This window comes from Diadema setosum, chromosome 17 (assembly GCF_964275005.1).
Source record: "Diadema setosum chromosome 17, eeDiaSeto1, whole genome shotgun sequence".
In the NCBI taxonomy this organism is placed as follows: domain Eukaryota; kingdom Metazoa; phylum Echinodermata; class Echinoidea; order Diadematoida; family Diadematidae; genus Diadema; species Diadema setosum.
In genome coordinates, this window is record NC_092701.1 from 37193141 (window position 1) to 37214866 (window position 21726).

General features: G+C 36.5%; 2 protein-coding genes across 2 annotated transcripts; both read right to left on the minus strand.

Annotated features, from left to right (window-relative positions):
* Positions 1-1219: 1219 nt before the first annotated feature.
* LOC140240673 (plancitoxin-1-like) lies at positions 1220-8125 on the minus strand. The gene is made up of 7 exons (XM_072320427.1): positions 7989-8125; positions 5508-5691; positions 4896-4968; positions 4186-4347; positions 2762-2959; positions 1676-1905; positions 1220-1339 (listed from the first exon to the last, which is right to left on the minus strand). The coding sequence occupies exons 1-7, from the start codon at positions 8123-8125 to the stop codon at positions 1220-1222; spliced, it is 1104 nt and encodes a 367-aa protein (XP_072176528.1).
* Positions 8126-10815: 2690 nt separating this feature from the next.
* Positions 10816-20507, minus strand: LOC140240674 (plancitoxin-1-like). Its single transcript, XM_072320428.1, has 7 exons — positions 20398-20507; positions 16226-16409; positions 15131-15209; positions 14564-14725; positions 13380-13577; positions 11339-11568; positions 10816-10982 (listed from the first exon to the last, which is right to left on the minus strand). The coding sequence occupies exons 1-7, from the start codon at positions 20505-20507 to the stop codon at positions 10869-10871; spliced, it is 1077 nt and encodes a 358-aa protein (XP_072176529.1). The 3' UTR covers positions 10816-10868.
* Positions 20508-21726: the final 1219 nt, after the last annotated feature.

Consider the following 21726-nt stretch of genomic DNA (forward strand, 5'->3'; position numbering starts at 1 on the left):
ATGACAAAAGCCCACGGTAAATATACCAGCATCATACCATGCAGTATGTCATACAAAGAGGATCAGGTAAAAGACAAAGCATTAATGATCATATCATTTTTTCCTAACGTCATAATGCTTTTCACTTTATATAAAGATTTTTAAACATAATAATATTAAAGAGATCAGATTTTGTGTAGACCTACTCACTTTTATTACAATCACTTACATTTACAAAGTGTTTGCAAATAAAGCAAAGATTACACCATAACCAAAATAGGAAAGCTCATGCGAACAAAAATGATTAAACTTTTGACTGACATTGCACCTTTGAAATACAGCACCGCATTATTATGAGTCCTTCATTTCTTGGTTGCCTAAATTTAGGACGGACATTGACACACGTGCAACGTGTTTTATCTTCTCTCTTTGTTTAAACAACGTAGATAATGCACCATATAACATACTTTACCACACTACTACCTACTACAACTGTGCCATAACCGTACATCAGTATCCTATTTGTATTATTCCATGCACCATTTATTTTCACAGTGTTGCAACGATGAAATAACCTATAGGTATCACCGCGTTCAACTATGCGCTAGTTCTCAAGACACCTCCTATCATTTCGTATTCCTATAGCGATAAGAAATATCCCATCACACTGTAATTGCATTTCTCAATCATTAATTGGATATGAAAGTAGTGTCAAATGCCAACATAATAATTATCATGGACGCAAATTATGTTTGTAAGATCATGGAAACAAAGCAGCATCTATACAATCCGTGATCTATAATGACAGAAAATTTGTATGAATGACATTGAGACATCTCAAATTGCCTCACATTTGTGTAACAATGCATATTAAAGTTTTAATTTGTGATTTCGTTATCGTACAATGACGACCTTCGGTAAGATTTATTAAGAATTTTATAGGCATGGAGGCCCTTTCTCCGGTGTAGCTGTTTTGATCACGTGGTCACTGTTGTAGCTATTCATAACCTATAAATACTCTTACTTTATGGGATATACAGTTTGGAAAAAAACACACACCGAATTTCTGATGTTTCAACGACCAGAATATAAATTTTCCCCTAGAATAACATTTAATATTGTATCTCAGGTGTAGGTTTTATGTGCAAACCTACCACAGGGCATAAATTTCTACAATTCTTTCCAAGGGTGCATATCGTCATTATGACGTCACTGCCTATTGAGCGTACTTCAGGGTAGGTCAGGAATGGTTGAGAGAGGCGGGACAGCGGGAAAAGTTTGCAATCAGTGTGTCGAAGGCGGTCCAGACAGCGGGAATATTGAAGCAAACAGTCCCACCACCTCTTTTAAACTGGCTTTCCTGTTTAAAAGCAAAGACAGAAGTAGGCGACGAAACACATTACAAGAATGTTGGTAATCCCAAGTTAGAAGCGGAAGAAAAAAACCTACTTCTATCTTCCCATCCATGCATCTCTCTATCTCTCAGGTTGCACAAAACTCCAACTCTACCCATCCTTATTGGACATGTATACTTTCACCGATCTCTGTCCTCTATCATTTTTTTTTAAACTCCCGCTATTAAAAAACGTCAACAAAAGCCTGTATTATAGATGTAGCTCGTCATTATTTAGTGTCGTAAATGGTTTGTACACACAACTTGAACATATAAACGCACATTACATTGGCTTCTACTTACATTCCTGTTGATGTCGCCTATGCACGTCCACTTCTTATGCTCGCTGATTGCCCATTTAGAATGGTCCTTGGTGTACTTGAAGCTTAGAACGCCATCAAAAGTGATATTCTCAACATTTTCCACCTTGTACACTCCGATGCAGAAAGATGGTAGTCTGGTCTTCGAGTTCCTCCACGTCTCAGCATACATATCGTCTCCCAAAGCAGGTGCCACCCAGTAAGAGTAGAGATCTGTGGCGACCATATACAGTTGTATTCATCATAATCCTTACTACTGGACACATCACTGCCTTAATTGCAACCCTAACATAGATATCAGTTTCTTTTATACTGCACGCCTCCCCCCCCCCCCGTTTTTTTTTTTTTTTTTTATTGGAGAAATATGACAAATGTTACAGAAGGCGCGGTCACACTGGCAAAAGATCGAAAAGTTTTAGATCTCGATCCTAAAGATCTCGAAGTTTTGCCAAAGTGACCACAAACTTCCCGCGAAACTTCTCGCTCAATAGGGATGTTTCCCCAACCTCTCGCCGATCTTCTCGATCTTTTGCCAGTGTGGCCGCGATTCCATGACGTCATCACAACTACCCACTAGCGTCACCATCCCCTTATAAAATTCTGCTATCATATATCATTGTGCTTGCACTTAGATAGAATATTTCGTCTTCATCACCATTATCATCAGTGTTTTCATCACCAGTGATATTGCCATGGATCATTGTTTCTACCCTCATCGGCACCTTTATGAAATAGGATAGGCATCCTCTCTTTTATGTTGATATCAGTTGCAATATGTGTATCTTTGGTTGGATATGTGGTTTGCGTATCTATATTCATTTTCGTTATGCCGAGTTTTATCACACTGCTTATGATAGGTATATCCACGTGTAAATTTTTTGTTTTCAATCGGTAATCCATCCATGAACATCATGTCGTAAAACCAATCATAACAAGATGGTGCCTATTAACGCCAAGATTTTTATCATCGTAGTCATCATCGTTATCACCATCAGTTTCGTCATCGTCGTCATAACTGTCATTACTATTACTTCATTAAAATCACTCTTCAAGAATGCAATTTTTTCACCTTCTTTGAAATTGGCGAATTTAGCATAACTGGTGAATTTTTGTCCACCTATAGACGTCAAGTCAACCGACATGTTCCATGGGGCGCTTTCGACGTGGTGGCCCTCAGTTACCAAGACAAGGTCGTGAAACTTCGGGAGGAAGGATTGTGGAATGTTTGCGTCGTACACACATGGGTTGTTGTACAAAAACTGGTGAGCTTTGAGAAAGTTTATAAAACGAAATCAAATCAAATCAAATTATCTGAGGAGTGAAGAATAAAATATTCTTTTTTTTTTCTTTTTGATCAACATGTCGAGTTTTGCCCAAATAAATGGCTTTACCGTCTTGCATAACAACTCGTCTTCAATCTGACACAAGCCGACTTGCCAAGTTACAGGAAATAGATGTCTCTTCTTATCTACCAGTAGGTGAGTTGCTCATCTTAGCAAGTCGTATTATTCTCTCACTATAAAATACGCCATCTTATTTTCAAGTTCAAGTTCAAGTAGATTTATTTCATTTCCAACAAACAAATAATTAGGAATACAATAAAATGTTCGTATATACAGATGTCAGGAAATCAGTACAGCAATGCGATGAACATACTAACATGTAATAGAGACACAGGTAATTATCAACAGAGATACAGAGAGACGAGAGATTTTCTCGTCTGCGCTGTGATGTTTCCGTTCTTTGTACGTAATAAGTACTGCGAGTGATTCTGTAATCGAGCTTGAAACATACGACATTAGTGTTCTATCTCTTACTTTTTATTATTGTAAACATAAAAGGGGATTATGCGATTTTGCTAATAGGTTTACTTCAATAAGATTTCACACGATACCCAATGAACGCAAAGGAAACTATCTTCATAACTTTTTAGATGTTGACTCCATTGCGTTGTAATTCCTATTGACAATGTTATTGAGTAGGCCCTAATCTGCTAATCATGCTAATACTGAGTTACGAAATATTTCCATACTTCCCCGGGACTATGTTCAGTAAAAGAAGAAGACTTTTTAGTCAGCACTGTCAGCAGTGGTCAGTTCATAGCACCTCAAACTTTGAAGTCTTGAATTATTGCATTTTTAAACAATGGAACGCTTTAAATGAATACAAGAATAACGAATGATATAAAGTACAGTCATGCAAAACGGAAAATTTACAACAGTAAGACAATAACAAATTTAAAACTGCAGTCTTTTTGCTAAGTAGCAGTTGTGATGGTAGAAGTAATAATACTAGTTTAAGCAACTGTCAAAGTAGTATTTGTGTTAGGCATTGTTAGATTTAGTAAAATTGTATGAGTACAACTTGTATGGGAGAAAAGGAGGAGGAGGCTTGGTGCTACGTATACTTTGCAAATCAATTTAATTAGAAATTGGCAGTAAGCATCGGAAGCACAAGCGGTCAAATGACTGTATGTAAAATCTTTCACATTACCAACTTTGACGAACTCTGAAATCTTCATAGAGATACACAACATGGACTGGCCAAATGACTCGGCGTTAGATGGCCACACGTAACTCTGATCAGAGCTATTCGGGAATTTCGGGACACTGTGAATCAACCAGAATCCCGATTCTTGATCGAAAGCAATATCACCTGCAAATTGTTCAAAGACAACAGACGAAATGTTGCAATACCATACAAAAGTATGTGTATTATCAAATCTACACGTAAAGTTTAGTAGATTAACATGACTGGGTGGTTTCTTACCTGGTATGATTCGAGGCCCAGAAGTGATTTTCAAAATTATTCGCGTGATTGTAGTTTAACAATCAAAACAAACTGAACCAGAATCCCGATTCCTGGTCGAAAGCAATATCACTTGTAAGATGAATCACGTGATGATGATAACGAAACGAGAAGAAAGAGAAAAAGAAGACGAACTCATAAATTGACAATAGTCAAATATACCGATTGATAAGGAGAGGGGCATGGTTGCTATGATGATTTGAGGAGGACACAAAAATGCTTCTTAAATCAATTGCTTGATACAAAGCTCGGGAACGAATCCAAAAGTTTGTGTAATCAGTCTGATCATTCTAAATATTGAATATTTAAGCAATCTTTGATCTACGAGTGAGAGATTGGTACGTTTAGTGCATGATATAAAGAATTTTGCATGTAAAGACCTAACTAATCTCTACCTTTCGTGTGACCCTTATGTAAAGACAGCGTTCCATTAGGAAATTCGTCGTTGTACAATACATATACGACATCCTGTGATAAGGAGAGAAAAAAGAAACATACAGAATAAGGGGAGACTAATAATACTGTCAATAATGATATTGATAATGATAATGATGATAGTAAGTAGTAGTAGTAGCAGAAGTAGTAGTCGTAGTAGTAGTAGTAATAATAATAATAATAACAAGAAGAAGAAGTTCACCCGTGTAAAATTTATGCATGCCTTCTTCTTTTGTCCTGCTATAGCTTGAGCCCCAACTCATAAGTCCTTATAGTGAGGCTGCCATGTCATCATCCTTGTTCGTTGCAATTTGTTGTAAATTTTGACATTTTTTATTCCAATCACTATAAAATTCTGAAACTCTGTGCTCAGTATTACTAATTTATGCTTGTTCAAATGTAAAAGTTTAAAAATCATCCAGAGGTTTCCTTCAAATTGTTTGGATATTTGTAATGTGTAAAATGAATACTCTATCCTATGCCTTGTATACATTATCATTGATTCTGTTGGCATGACCTCAATATTTCTTGAATACGAACAATAGGACAGTTTGAAGAGAATGTTGGTGTACCTGACTTTTGTGATTCTTGTAAATTTGCTGCAGAGTTCGGGCCACAGCCTGGTTGGTGTCTTTGAGGGAGACCTTAGACCGCGAGAAAGACTGGCTGTTCACATCCATGTACATGTGAGCAACGCCCTCTTTGATGAGCGGATCACTGCTCTTTGAATCGCGGGGGAGCTTGTAGACAATAAACCTGAAGGGGTGTCAAAGAGGAATATCTTAAAATGTATTATGATCTCCCCCTCCCCCTTTTGAAAGCATCTTTAGTGTCGACACTATAGAATGCAGAAGTCGCTGCCTACTTTCCCCCTTCCATTTCAAAATTAATGTTCATTTTCCTCACTTTGGTCAAGAGGTGCATGCAAGGGGTTAATAAGCTGTGACGTCCGATTATCATGCATGTACCGGGAGGAATTCGAACCTAAAAGCGACAGTCAAAATCCAGAATTACAGTACCACTCTTCGATTTTGCTTATTAATACGTAAATACACAATATGGAGCTCCATTGTGTATTTTCTTAATGTTTATTAAAATTTCATTCGGATGATGATGTAAAATCATACAGCGAAAGTCACAGCCAAATGTTTGACTTCATGAAAATAGAGTCCACGGGAACAAATCACACAGTACTGAAAAAACTAGACATCATTTGGTTGAACAACAACACATATTCCTTATAATACAATTCATTTCCTCATATCATAGCTGCCATTAAAACAGATATGAATTAACTACAGGTTGTAACACAGATGATATGAATGAAAATCTCCAGTTTTGTAGTCCCTCAAACCCTGAACACCCTACAAACAAAGAAACACAACTTCTCCTAGAGCCCACACACATAAACATGTACATGCACGCATACACACGCACACACATACACATACACATACACACACACACACATAAACACCCAAACCGCCCATGCTTCTCAGGTTTCAGTTTCTATTCACATTTTAATAAATCTGTCTTACTTGTAATTGCCATCTTTCTTTTGCAATACTCACCTGGCAGTAATATGATGGCAAGGTGGCAAGATGAAGCATTAAAACAAACCACAGCAACAAAACAGTAATGATTAATCCTCAAACACGACAAAAGAAACCTCCAAAATGGTCTTCGTAGTGAAACATTCCATCAATACCTTATTATATCCCACTTTAACAAATATGCTCCATTGTTTCTCGTTCATGTAAATAAAGTAATATTAGTACAAAATGCACACACACATAAGAGAGAGAGAGAAAGAGAGAGAGAGAGAGAGAGAGAGAGAGAGAGAAATATCCATACTTCATCAGAACAGCGTAATGTTAGCCAATCACGCGTTTCCATCATATTTGTCTGGAGATTTGGTAGTGTATCCTGGAAATTTAATGTCCATTATAGTCCAACAAGTCTGACAGCACGAAATATGAAATGCCTAAAGAGAGCAACACTGTCGTGACGATTTTATTTTGGATTATAATTAATGAATATAATGCTGTCGACAAGAGAGGTGTATTATGCTAACTAGGTATGAATAAAGTATAAACATATTTATGCAAACAGCGTACACAATGTAAACATGTTAATGCTTCTCTTAGTAGTCGATTTCATAAAGTATGCTCATAAAAACTTATTAATTAGTGTTAATGTTTCCTACGTGTAATGAGCACTAGAGTAGACGGTATTGAGACATGACTGTCTCGTCACACTGGCTTGGGCTACGTGAGTGTAACCGATACCATCAATGATTACTTTAATGTGAAAAAATGCTGTCATTAATGTAGAGTGGCAGGAAATATCAGCTTTCATGATAGATCATCAGCCACTAATGTCAGAGAGGTGGTGTTAATCTCCTTGGTTATACGTGAAGACATCTGTATACGCCACATTTATTTAAGGCGCCTTGTTATGACATATTATTCTGAAGAAGTAATCCCATACCATTCCTACCCAGACTACTCGGACCAGAGAGGTACCTCCATGCTCAGACTGTGTGATTAACAATTCTGTCCGTCTGAAGCCTTGTATTAGGCTGTGTGATTACTATGCATAGGACAAGCTTAAATGTCATTTTTACCTTTGGGAGCAGTGATTTAAAAAATGTTCAGGATATCACATTTGATGCATATGTTTAGGTCAGTTGTATCACAGAACAACCTACCATATAAAGATTTCGCAATAAATCCTAAAATATAAAGACATATCACTGATATGTCCTTATATTTTAGGATTTATTGCGAAATTTACTGTTTTTCTCAATAAACCATACTGCAGACAGATTTTGTCTGGAAACATTAATCTATTATAACTATTGTTCACATTTTGGAACTGTTTTGAAGCACAAATGCTGTTTCATCCGCAAATGGTAAATTATGCCTTTAATCACGATAGCTTTGTCATGTGACCTTGTGTACGTATTAAAACATCAAATTTTAAAAGGTGAAAATACTATGTGGATATGATACACTCAGAGGGAAATCTGAAAGGAAAGTGTAAGAACTCACCAGTCCACCGGGCTACCACTGGGATCCATGCACGTAATCCTGCCATCTCGTCCTGGCAGCCCTGCGGCCAAAGCAAACAGAAGCAACCCTGCTGCAAAGACAAACAGTATCACACAAATTGTAGTTTTCTTCACCATCATGTGAACACTGGATTTCTTCTTTGCTGAATATGGCACGTCAATGTTCAGCGGCAAGGATGAACATGAAGCTCAAAAGCTCAAGCTCAAAACACTGTATTATCACATTAACACCACCACAATCCAAGCTCTTTTGATGACTGGGAATGACGGAAGTTCTCTGAACCAATATACTCAAACACTGCACTTCACGTGCCATGTTACTTTCAAAAGCCTACCACTTTCGCAAAAAGAACTGTTTTGGTTTCGAAATGTATATCTATTGCACGTCCTTCATTCTGACAAAACATCTTCTCTCTCTGTAATTGTATATGTATATATATATGTATATATATATATATATATATATATATATATACATATGTTTATATATGGAAATATTATACCTACGTATTGCTATTATATGTCAATAATACATATGTGTACATATTTATATACGCATTTATACAACGTACAAAATTTTTATAGAATCACGTATATTTGTGAATATCTTTCTTTCTGTCTGTTAGATGATAGATGGTGAATAGGCCTATGTTTCCCTCATATCCTCCTCTTTAAACGGATGCACACACACACCACACAGTGAATGGGAACGTGTTTTTTTTTGTCTTGTAAGTTTCGCGCATTTTCCAAAGAGAGTGCCTTCTGTTGTAATCACAATGCAAATTAGGAGCCTAAATGGTGTGATGTCATGATGACGTGACTGTGACTGTTTGATCTGTCAGATTAGCGAGCTTTGGATTGATCTACAACGCGACGCACCCTCCTTTTCTTGTATTTTTTTTTCTCTTTTTTTGCCTAATTCGCGTCGTCTTAGCGTTCGCGTCGCAGATCAAAAGCTCGACTATTGTGTGACAGGAAGATGTGGCATGAACAGAGTCCTATAGACGAACTAACTACGTGTACAAGAAAGTCCTTGTTAGGTTTATGCAGTGACATACAATGTGGATATGTTATATCCTGTTGTTTTTATACTGAAAGTTTTATATGTCTTTTCATTTTTTGAAGCACCATAAGCACCGAAAGGTGGACCTGTGCGCTATACAAGAAGCCACTTATCATTATTATTACTAGTATTATTATCATTGTTGTTGGTATTATTATTATTATTATTATGTCGCTGCCATTGGCCTGTACGAGACTTGTGCTTTACACAACTATTATAGTGATCTATTGTCTTTTGTGATCTTTCGTATCTTTCACAACATGGTTCTCTTACTTCGCTGATTCGTTGGACACATCATTGTCTACATTTCTTGTCTTTCCTTTCACATTTCCATTATCTTTATTTATCACCTGCATCCTAATAAACATTTGTTTGGGTATGCAACCAATCAATGTGGGGAAATGTAAAGAAAGAAAGAAAAAAAAAAGAAATGCGAATAATTACGATTTGTGTAACTTCGCCTTATGTATATAGATAACGTTCTATACATCTCTTTAAACTATCTGACTATCACCTCGGATAACAAACTGGTTAACAGTGGGGACTACAGTGAGTGTGTATAAAAGCTGTATTTAAGAAGGAAAGGTTAAGAAAGAGGAAATAATATGAATATCGGTGAAAAAGGACGGATTGGGAAGAGAAATCAAGGTCATTTATTATAGATTACAAACTTGTAATGGGGATGCGTTATTGAGTGTTCTAAAATCACAACCACTAAAATCACTCCCTATTCAGTTTTTATCTGCCTTAACACACACAGCCATATAAATGCTACAATAATGTAGAGTAATACTAATGGAAATGAAATCTGGTCTCTGCTTTGCCATGAGCGTTATAGGCTAGCTCCATATTTCTCATGTTGCTTTGATATTATTCATTTTGTTAGCCTATGTATTATATCATAAGGGTATAATGAAAACTACAATATACTGGGTATGATTAATATTTGCATTTACACAACCACACACATATTCAATTCAAATCAATTCAGTTTAATTCATTCCATTTCAATTTATTTTCACAAATTTTCACTTAATCAGCATTTATACCCGTTATTTGAATTCATGTATATGTATATATCAATCACAAAATCAGAGCACGGCAATGTATTCATAATAATTATGATAATTATAATTATAACTATATATGGGACCTAATAGATAAAGCACAGCTTATTAAACAAGGTCCCCCTCGCCTTAAAAAATAAAAAGGAAATACAGAATACTTTATGCAGAATTAATGAAAGTGATATATTTCAGGAAGAAGGAAGGGATGAAATGAGAAATCAATCAAGACGGAAGTGGGTAAGGAAGAAAAATGGAGAGAGCTGTGAATGAGGATATAGGATATTCGGAGAGCAGCGCAAGTTTGGCATTATTGAGATAATACAAAATTGGCTACAGAAGAAATACACTTGTACATACATGCATTTGTGAGTACAAACACATACAATGCGCACACATTATATAAACAGAAGCAGTCAATTATACATTGATATCCTCCACATGGCACATGCTTCATAGGTTATCTCGGATTATATCTTATTGCATGCACTATACTCATGGTAGAAAATTCATGAAAAACACACAGTATTCATCTAACCTCGTCATTGTCGAGTTTCGAGTTTCGAGAAAACAAATCTTTCTGTCAACACTGCAAACTTCTTCATTAAACACAAGTCATTGGTGTAATTCTCTTCTTCCCATAGATGTAATAATCATCACAATAAGATCATTGTCTGTTTTAGCTTACTCGCAGAGAAGGTCGGAATTATTTTACGCATTACGGAGCGGTACACTAGGAGACTTCGGCAAGACACTCAGAGAATTCGGCAATCAATTCCTTGAAGGTGGCCCAAACAGCGCGATTCTTGAAGCATACAGTCCCGCCGCCCCTTTTATACTGGCTTTTCTGTTTAAAAACAAAGACATAAAGCATCGACAAGTACAAGTGGCAAGCATGATGACAAGTTGGTAATACAAAAGAGTCAGAATTAGAGCAACGAAGACGCACCCTCCTACTTCTGTCTACGTATTCATGTCAAACCAAATCAAATTAAATTAAATCAAATCAAATCTCTCTCTACGCAGAACTCTAACCCTTCTCCATTCCCACATTAAACACATTCTCTTTAATTCCTTTGTTGCTACAAAATCATTATCAACCAAAACCTGAATTGTAATCAGACTTCATGTTTATGGTCGTTAATACCATAGCTTACACACACACATAATTATGCACATTGATATTTATCTTGGCCTACTCACAGTTCTGTTGATGTCTCCAATACAAGTCCAAGTCCCGCGCTTGCTGATTGCCCATTTAGAATGGTCCTTGGTATACTTGAAGCTTAGCACGCCATCAAAAGTGACCTTTTCGACATTTTCCACCTTGTAAAGCCCGGTGCAGAAGGACGCCAAAGATTCCCCCGTCCTCCTCCACGTCTCAGCATACATATCGCAGCCCAACGCTGGCGCCACCCAATACGAGTACAGATCTGAGAGTAACAAAGTTGCACCCTGGTATTTCTTATTTCTTTTTACACAAAGGTATTTTTTCTCTCCATTGTGTCGACATATCAGATACTTGGTTGTTGATGAAATTATGTATTTGTATTCACACAAGAGCAATATTGAGAGTTTGAGAAAGTCTATCCACTGTATTGGCACGATTTACGTACAAGACACAATAGGCAAAGAAGCGAGATGAAAGGTGTAAGAAAATAAAATTACTGAGCTGAAGCATTGTGAAGCAGAAATTTTAAAAGATGGTTAAGTTTCGACAATGTGAACACAATAACATTGCTCTATATAATTCCTGCATTCGCCATTATCATCATCACCGACCAATTCATAATCACCATCGTAACAGCCCCTTTGGTATCTTATCTTGCTGTTGCTGTTATTGTTGTTGTTGTTGTTGACTTCGCCAAAGCTAAACATTATGCTGCTATTATCATCATTAGAATTATCGTCATCAACATCATAATCGTGATTATTTTCAATTTGATGTTTCACACTAAATTAACTATTGTATTTTCTTCTACAAACCAGCCTCTTGAATAAAATTTGGCAACTTTCCAAGCCATTGCAAGCTAAGATGGTTCAGATGTTTAAGATTTATGTAGGTCTCATACAGTATAGTTTATCAATATCAGCACTATGATCATCATTATCGATATCATCGATCTCATCATGTGTACTACCTTCCGAATTAGTCAGTCCTACTGCAGTCTCAAGGCATATATGGAACCATTTTTATCACTGCTGATAATGTCAGTTCTATCAACCCGATTTGTGATTATCCTTATCACTATCATCGTCACTGCCTTAAAATCACTGATAAGTATTGCAGGCACTCATTTAAAAAGATGGTACAAAATTTTCCTAACGGAGTTGTTAAGTGATGAGAAAATAAGTGAAGAAAACTCCAAGTATAAAAACGTTTTGAAAATTGTTTCACTATCAAGCTTTGTATGAATAAAATAATGTTTCCATGTTCCATCATTCGGAAAACTATTTATTCTAACATACCGTAAATCACATTTATAAAATTAATTCACTTTTTCAGGGGGAATGGGGAGGTTTCACGCATTTTTTCGACTGAAATATTGAACAGACTTATTTTGGAAGTTTCAGAACAATGCAACTCGGACTTTTCCACCTCTAAACCTTGTTAACTATACATGCTTATCACCACTACAACAGAAAATATCACTATGCCCAACACCTAACTTGTCTTTAAAATTTAGCAAAATTGGCAAGGACCGCAAGCAATATCAGTTCTCGTCATCAGATTTCTTTATTTGCATTTCTTATCTTGTTATTGCCATGCACAGAGAGCATATTTTACTTTCATTACATAACTATTTTCCATCATGATTGATGTCACCATGAACCATAGATAGTTTCTATTTCCATCATCTTGCCACCTCTATAAAATAAAGATTTGCGTAGCCTTTCTATTTCATCTCGAGAATCATCACCACACGGCATACGTTGGCATTTCATTCCCTTATATTTTGTTTAATCATTTGCTGATTAATTTGTTGATATCCAGTAGTTTTTCAGTTGCTGCCATATGATTTATCATACTAGTTCGCCTATCGATTTTCTTTTTATTTAATACGGTTCATCACTATTCCTTCTTTCAATATCTAGTTTAAAAACAGGGTCGTGGTAATAAACACCACTCATTGTCACCATCTTCGCCTCATTACCATCATTAGCATCTTTATCATTGTCATCGTTAAAATCATTACATAACTATCATGGAAATCATCTTTTTGGGTAAGCATCACTATTTCACCTTCATTGAACTTGGCGAACTTGGCGAAGCTGATGAAATGTTGTCTATTGACAGAGGTCAAAGCAGCCGAGATGTTCCAAGGAGCTTTCTCGACGTGGCGTCGCTCGATCACAGAGACAAGGTCAGGAAATTTCGCGAGAAAGGATTGCGGAATTTGTGAGTCGTACACCGAAGGGTTGTTGTAGAAAAGTTGGTGAGCTGTAAAATAATAACATTAATTATAGACTAAAAGATGATTCATTATAGTTACAGTGCTCTGGAGAGTGAATACGAAAAAGCGAATAATGTTCTTTAACTTGACGAGACGAGTTTTATTTCGTTTGTTTTCTCATCCGAAACAAATCGATTTGCCGAGATCCACGACAGTTTATCCTATCGTCTTCTTAAAACAAGTCCCCTTTGCCGAGTTCCGATATTAAACTCGTTCTCTTTTCTTCTTCTTACCTGCTCATCTTACTGTAGCTCGTTTTCTTGTCTACGCGTCCTATAATGGAATGACATATACTCATTGTCTAACGTACGAGTAGTGACAACAGTTGTTGACAGTGTTTAACATATACCACGAATATTAGTATTTTCCTTCAGCTGCTTTATCACTCGATTATTGTCCACATCAACATACAATTCTTACTAATGATGATTAACTCAAATTTATGACATTTTTGCACAGAGTTGTTTTTCATTGCAGCTGATTGACAAATTGCCTTACATCGACGTAAATAGGCACCGAATTAATGAGTGTTTAGTAGAATTTAAGCTGTAATAAAAAAAAATAAATACAAAATGGGCAAATATACTCGGTTAGGATTGGAACCTACGACCTCCTGATCAACGGACAGGCGTCTTATCGACTAGACCATCGAGTCTCCACACGACAGCCAATCCTGAATCCTTATAACATGCAGCGGGTATATACTGCGTAATTATTCAACTTCATGAAATTTTTGTTTACGGCGATGTAGGGCAATTTGTCAATCAGTTGCAATAAAATTGTATGGGAAATGAGAAGGTCGAAGAGTAACGTTTAGAGTTGGTGACTAACGTTTAGAGTTGGTGACTATCGTGGTGTATAATATACACCACATTAGAAACAATGAATTAAAAATATTACAAATTAAAAATATAACAACAGCAGAAGCAGAGGTGATCTAAGTAATGGCTGCGTGTAAAGATTGTCATATTACCAACTTTGACGAACTCTGAAGTCTTCATAGAGATACACAGCATGGACTGGCCATGTTCCCCGGCATTAGATGGCCATTCGTAACCCTCGCCAGATTTGCGCGGGAATTTCGGGACGCTGTGAATCAACCAAAATCCCGATTTTTGATCGAAAGCAACGTCACCTGGAAGAAATCATTATTGAAAGACAGCTCATTATTCGGCAATGTCTCTGTCAAATTTAACAGCAGAGGGACAATGGTCGCTAAATCGCATCTTACCTGATATTGAAACAGAAAGTTAAAATGATTTTTAAGTGACTAGAAACAAGAAAAAAAGCCAATAACGAGTTGCAGAGAATTGACAAAGCAGTTGGTGGAAAAAGCACTCGAGCAAATGACACATACATGCCCTTCCTAATCACCAGACAATCCATTCCGCTGTGAGCTGCTACTTGCGATATCATTTAGAATACTGATTACGTGAAACAGGGAATGTTTGGGCAAATGTCCTTTACAGGGAAAGACCACAATCATATTAACAGGGAATGTCACAGCCATACATGTTGACGTCCTTAAACTGGTGCTTACCTTTCGCGTGGCCTCCGTTTGCAGGGGCCTTTCCATTACCTACAGGAAAATCGTCGTTGTACATCACATACACAACATCCTGTGGCAGGAACGTAAAAGAAAAAAAAAAACCAATAACAATCAAACATAATAATCATGAAGGAAGACGCGGTTAAAGGGATCTCATAGTTTAGGTTGAGACCTAATTTCAGGTTTCTAACATTTTTTTGGTGAGATATGAGAAACCTCTTATGAAATATGAAAGAGCATGTAATTCCATGAGGAATTCAAAGTTTATTTGATAAGAATTGGTTTTGAAATAGCTGTGATATCCAAAACAGAGCAATTATGATAAAATGTGGGACCCACCTTTTATTACTATCGCTTTGTTTTACTTTGTTTATGGCTGTTTCGTCATTCCAAACCCGATTTTCATCAAATAAACTTTGAATTCCTCTTAAAATGGTATGTTCTGTACTATATCATAAGTGTTTTCCTGGTATCTCGCAAAAAGTTAAAAGCCCAATTCTCATCTCCACCGATACTGTACCATCCCTTTAAAGGGACTGTACAGTACTGGTTGAGATGGGAATTCATGTTTTGAACATTCCTAAGTGAGATAATGAAAAGCCTCTTATAAAATATGAAAGAGCATGTAATTTTAAGAAGGATTCAACGTTTATTTGATGAAAATTGGTTTTCAAATGGCTGAGCTATCAAAAAAAGCGCTAATAATAAAAGGCGACATGCCACAACTTTATTAGGATCTCTTTTTTTCACCTTGTTTTTGAATATCTCAGCCATTTCAAAACCGATTTTCATCGAATAAACTTTTGATACCCCTTAGAACTGCATGCTCTTTGACATCTCATAGAGTGGTTTCTGAATATCTCGCAAAACGTTAAATGCTAAATCCTCATCTCGACCAGAACTGTTCAGTTTTCAGACATTGGGGTTTTTTTTTTCACAGATCCAAGATCTTTACTTCAAAATTGTCCTACATTCTCTGATTATTCATTACCTTATCAAGATCTGCTTTATCATTCAATTATTTACAATCATTTTGTTACCTTCAGCTCACTTTTGAATCAGGAAAGGCCGAAGAGAAAGTGTTACCTGACTTTTGCGATTCTTGTAAATTTGCTGCAGAGTTCGGGCCACAGCCTGGTTGGTGTCTTTGAGGGAGACCGTAGACCGCGAGAAAGACTGGCTGTTTACATCCATGTACATGTGAGCAACGCCCTCTTTGATGAGCGGGTCACTGCTCTTTGAATCGCGGGGGAGCTTGTAGACAATAAACCTGAAGGAGTTTCAAAGAGAAGTTCAAAGTGTTTTGCAATAGGGTTTATTCAAAGTTCAAATTTATTTCATATTTCCATTTTCTCAATGATGACATTACAAATCATTGACAAAACAAGAGTACAAAATATATACAATCATGTCTTTTGATTGTAGAAGAAAAAGAAAAAGAAAATATACTTGACACAAATGTACATGGTCACATCGTATGAAAATGTCACTAGTAAGTATAAGAAATATGATGGGGCCTACATAAAAGCTTTAAAACTTGTAAAACTGTAGGTTCCCGAGTTCATAGGCATATAATTTTACACGGAGAACGGATTTGTTTGTCTTGACCAACTAAAATTACACCAGTACAAAAAATCGATGAGTAATAAACTAATGAACCACATAGATATCGCACAAACCAGACTGCATACAAATCTCGCAGTGTTTGAATAACAAAAATGCTATATTATAAGATGTATCGGTACCATGAAATCACTTGAATAACTTGGTGCTGAGGACAAGGACAAAAGACTGGGAGCATAAAAAGGTTGCTAAAGGCTTTGTAGTGTGTATCCACTAAGTAATAACTGTTTTAATTAGCGTTTGAAGGTGAATAAGGATAAGGAAGAAGTGATATCTAGAGGGAGATCATTCCAATATCTGGGTCCAGTAAATATAATTGTCTTCTTTGCAAAAATAGTGTGAGTACGGGGAAGGTGATAGGCGTCACTCTGGCGAGTGGGATAACAGTGGATAGAACGATTCCTTTTGAACATGTGAATAAAAACAGATGGTAATTCATTAGTTGTTAGTTTATACATAAAAATTCCGAGATTATAAGAAAATAAGTCTGAAATTTTCAGAATTCTGTTTTGATGGAAAAAACAATTGGTATGGGCAAAATATCCGGCGTGGTTTATGATTCTTATTGCACGCTTTTGAATACGGAGAAGGGGATCTAGTAATGAGTGAATTGCATTTCCCCACGCCAAAATTCCATAATTGAAGTGTGGAGATATTAAACAAGAATATATACTCTGCAAAATATGAACAGGAAAGAAATGTTTGAGTTTATTCATAATGCCAATATTTCTAGACAAAATTTTACTTACAAAATTAACATGAGTTTTCCAGGATAATTCTTGGTCAATCCAAAGCCCTAAAAACTTTGTGTTATTAACCTGCTTTAAACATAAATCATTTATTTTGATATCATATGGAACAACATTCAAAGAATTACTAAATACCATATAATGAGTTTTTTCTATGTTCAAGGATAATTTGTTCGCATAAATCCAGGATTGCACGGACCTGAGCTCAGTATTCATCATATTTATTAGTGCATTAGGGTCTCGATGTGAAAAAAACAAGCTTGTGTCATCGGCGAAACAAATGAATGACAAAATTTGCGATGATTTTGGAAGATCGTTTATGTATACGATAAATAAAAGTGGGCCCAAGAGGGAGCCCTGCGGGACTCCACATGAAATAGGCTTTAATTGCGAATCATGGCTATTGATATTAACAAATTGCTTTCTTTCTGTTAAATAACTCTTAAACCATTCTAAGGGGGTACCGCGGATTCCATAGTGACACAATTTATAAAACAAGATTTCATGATCTATCGTGTCGAAAGCTTTAGAAAAATCAAGAAAAACTCCAATTGTATGTTCAAAACTGTCTATGGCATGAGCTACCTTGTCTATAAAAGTAAGTAAAGCATGGGTTGTGTTGTAATGTTTTCTAAAACCAAACTGAGAATCCGACAGAATGTTATGATTTATGAGAAATTTTAATAATCGTGTGTAAACCACCCTTTCAAGAATTTTAGAGATTGAAGTCAACAAAGAAATTGGTCGGTAATTATTCACCAAATCTTTCTGTCCCTTCTTAAAGATACGGACAACGTTTATAATTACTCGTTCATCCTCACCATCTCCTTCTTTCTTCACACACACACACACACACATACGCACACACACACATTTATGATTACATATTATGTATATATATAATTATCAGATACGTAATTGTGACGGGAATGAGGCGTCAGTGGACGTAGCGTTCGTTCACTTTCATTGATGTTAATGCCAAGAATGCCAAGAACCATTTGACGGGTCTTCTTCAGGGCTTGTTTGCGAGAGTTCACCTTTTCCAACGCCTCAAGCAAGCCTTGAAGAAGAAAGACCCGTCAAAAGGTCGAATACTGTAGTTGCCATGCATTCAAAGTGAAGGAACGCTACGTCCCCTGGCGCCTCCTTCCAGACACGATTATCATGAATAATGCAGCACCCATAATACGTATACACGGCCAAGACAGCTCACGCTTTACAAGAATATATAAATAAATAATGATAATTATAATGATAATAATGATGATAATGAAAATAATAATAATAAAAATGATATATAAAAATTATATATATATATATATATATATATATATATATATATATCCCTAGTTGGCACCTTAGGGAGACATATTGGGGGGAAGTGTCTTCATTAGGGAGACAACTGGTCATTAAGGAGACAATTTTCGTGTCTCCATTGCGTAAACTGCCATTGAACATGTAATAATAAATTTGCATATAAAACAAATGGAAATGTCTTCCAATGACCCATCTAGGAGTGTATATATATATATATATATATATATATATATATATATTAATACATACATAAGTGTGTATGTTTCGTTTGACAATGTTCTCTCTGGGCCAAGCCCCGAGGCGGGCCCTATAAATCTTCGCAGCATTACCACGCAATCATAATGATTTTTGCACCCGGGTGAGTGGGTCAAGCACATAACTCGTCCAAGGAGGTAGAGCCTAAAACTGATCCAGACGGGGTTTTTATCTACTGATTCTTTTCATTTGAATTGACTAAGACCATTTTAGACCATTTATGCTGCGAAATAATAGTCTATCACATTGACGTATCAATAATGTAATTAATGTAAACTTTTACATGAAGTCCAACAAAGGTTTGACCTCTGATAGGCCAAGGACCTTTGTCATTCCATCACATCTGCAGCATTTTTTTTTTACACTGTTGTAATATTTTCTATTTTACGGCGTCCTTGTACTCTTTGTGCTCTGAAATTGTTTCGTGTATACTCTTGTGATAATACATGTATGTTCTGTATACGTGTATATAGGCTTACATGTCTATATCTGTGTATTTCTAAGAGATGTGAAATAAATTGAATTGAATTTAATTGACGTTTACAATAACAGCAATGCAGACAGCCTTGATAGCATCTTCCATTAGGTAGCCCCTACATGAAGATACTCAGTATAATACTTTACAGTCATAGTATATTGCAAATGATTTTATGTGGAGTCAGGTAAATGAACGAGACACCTTCGCACATAAACGTATACATATTAGATACACCTAGGCCTATACACACCCACAACTTTCACACATAGATTACTATTAAATAATAGTGGAAGGGAGGGAGAAAGAGAATATGTCTACTCACACAGCCATACTGTGACTTACTTAAAGAAAAAACACCCAATTAAGATGTTTCATTCTCAGCCAATTACAAGGATCTTCGATTTTAATCAGCAATCAAACCCGCTTCTCCACTAGAACAGACATCAGTATAGTTTGTGTGATAATCGTGTGCACGTCAACAAAGACAGCTTATCATTGCATCTGAAGGACGAATCGTCTCATCAAAGCATTTCTTTACACAAATCATAGCAGATCGTGAGATAGACAGAAAGATCCGTCTGTCCGGAGGAGTCTTTTATTTTATTTATTTATCTATTTTTCTTTTTGACGTTATCGCTCTCCTCCGGAGACATAGGAGGGGATCCGTGAAGCCAGACGCAGTCTAATAATGCACTGAGCTCAGGTTGTTTTGATAGGATGCACCATAATGTATGTAATGTGACCACCCACGCAGTGTATGGCGAATTCATCACTGATATACAAGGGGAATACACGTCGCGCAGAACGGATCGTATGAGAAAACGGTGTTGACTCACCAGTCTACCGCGATACCTCTGGAATCCAAGCACATTATCTTGCTTTCGCGTCCAGGCAGCCCTGCTGCCAAAACAAGAAATACAGCACAAAATGTAGTTTTTCTCACCATTGTGTCAATATGAGTTCCTTGGTACAATGTTCAATCCTCCCGAATATCGCATTGCGCTTCATACAGACGGCACTGCGGAGCTCCATTACATGGTTTATTACTGGCCGGAAGCAAGTAGAACGATATAAACATTAATGCATCAAAACATGTCATTGTTCCGGAAAACGCCGTGTCGGAATCCCCACCCCACTCCTGGTTTTTCCAAACTGAACAACTAAAGCATTTCTACATAACGAGGCGCTTGTCCTCGAGTGCCGATCTCTGAGATTTACCGTATAGAGAAATGGGGAATACCCATAATGTGTGGAGAATGGTGCATTGTAACTACTTCATGATCACTGAAGCTTGTGAATAGGGTGGTGACAGCCTTGAAATGCCAATCCAATTAAATCCATGTTTGAGTTGACTTCTGATAGGCCTTATATGTTATAGGGTATGATCGAACAAAAGCAAGAGTGAACGTCTCAGATAAATTTTCTTCATAAAAGCAAACAGAGGAAAAAGTCACATACTATAACTTGACGCCATTGTGCCTTCACAAGTTTCCCCATGCATATAGGTGGCATGCAAATCTTCATAGGAATTCTTTCGTAGACAAGAAGCCAATAAATTGTCACTGATGACATAATTGTGATTTGTTCTAGAGTTGTCAAGGATATGGTTGGGTTTTAGTTTGACAAATATTGACAATAAGAAAGGCCTTGTATTTCAAGGACAAAATTATCATAGAGAAAGGTGAGGTAGTGTGAGGCAATGTCATCGCTGCCTAACTTTCAAATCAACCAATTATCTTTTTATATTTGATAGATACATGTATTTAAAAAAAAAGGCAAGAAGGACTTCAACGTTCCGGAGGTGTCTTTTTTCCTTGTGCAACTTTAATGACAGAGGAACTTTAAATTTAAAGTTGATATGAGCCTGTGTTTCAAAAAGACGTTTTATAGTCATTTATAAGGACATATATGTAAGTAATATGGAAGCTTTGTATCAAGACATGAGGCTGATTCCAAACAAACAAGAGAGCGAAGAAAACGACTGGATTTTTTTTAAAAAGAAAGTACTAATGGGGGTGGGGGGGGGGGGTTGCTACCATCTGAATGTTCAGTTCTGCCAAAGAAGTACAATTACCTTGTGTCTCTGTCACTATTTGATCTGTTTGTCAGTCGTGTTACAGTTCTAGTTACCATGCTCTTTGTTAAATTGCCACATTTTCAATTTT

Bases quoted from the DNA above. Each gene is read 5' to 3' on its own strand.
- LOC140240674 (XM_072320428.1), bottom strand. From the start codon at position 20,507: ATGGTGAGAAAAACTACATTTTGTGCTGTATTTCTTGTTTTGGCAGCA. The intron at 11,569-13,379 runs GTGAAATAGTGA...TGTTACTCTCAG, and splicing joins GTTCGCCAAGTTCAATGAAG to ATCTGTACTCGTATTGGGTG. The intron at 10,983-11,338 runs GTGAGTAGGCCA...GTTTTTAAACAG, and splicing joins TTGGAGACATCAACAGAACT to AAAAGCCAGTATAAAAGGGG.
- LOC140240673 (XM_072320427.1), bottom strand. From the start codon at position 8,125: ATGGTGAAGAAAACTACAATTTGTGTGATACTGTTTGTCTTTGCAGCA. The intron at 5,692-7,988 runs GTGAGTTCTTAC...ACACCCCTTCAG, and splicing joins AGTGGTAGCCCGGTGGACTG to GTTTATTGTCTACAAGCTCC. The intron at 1,906-2,761 runs GTGAAAAAATTG...TGGTCGCCACAG, and splicing joins ATTCGCCAATTTCAAAGAAG to ATCTCTACTCTTACTGGGTG.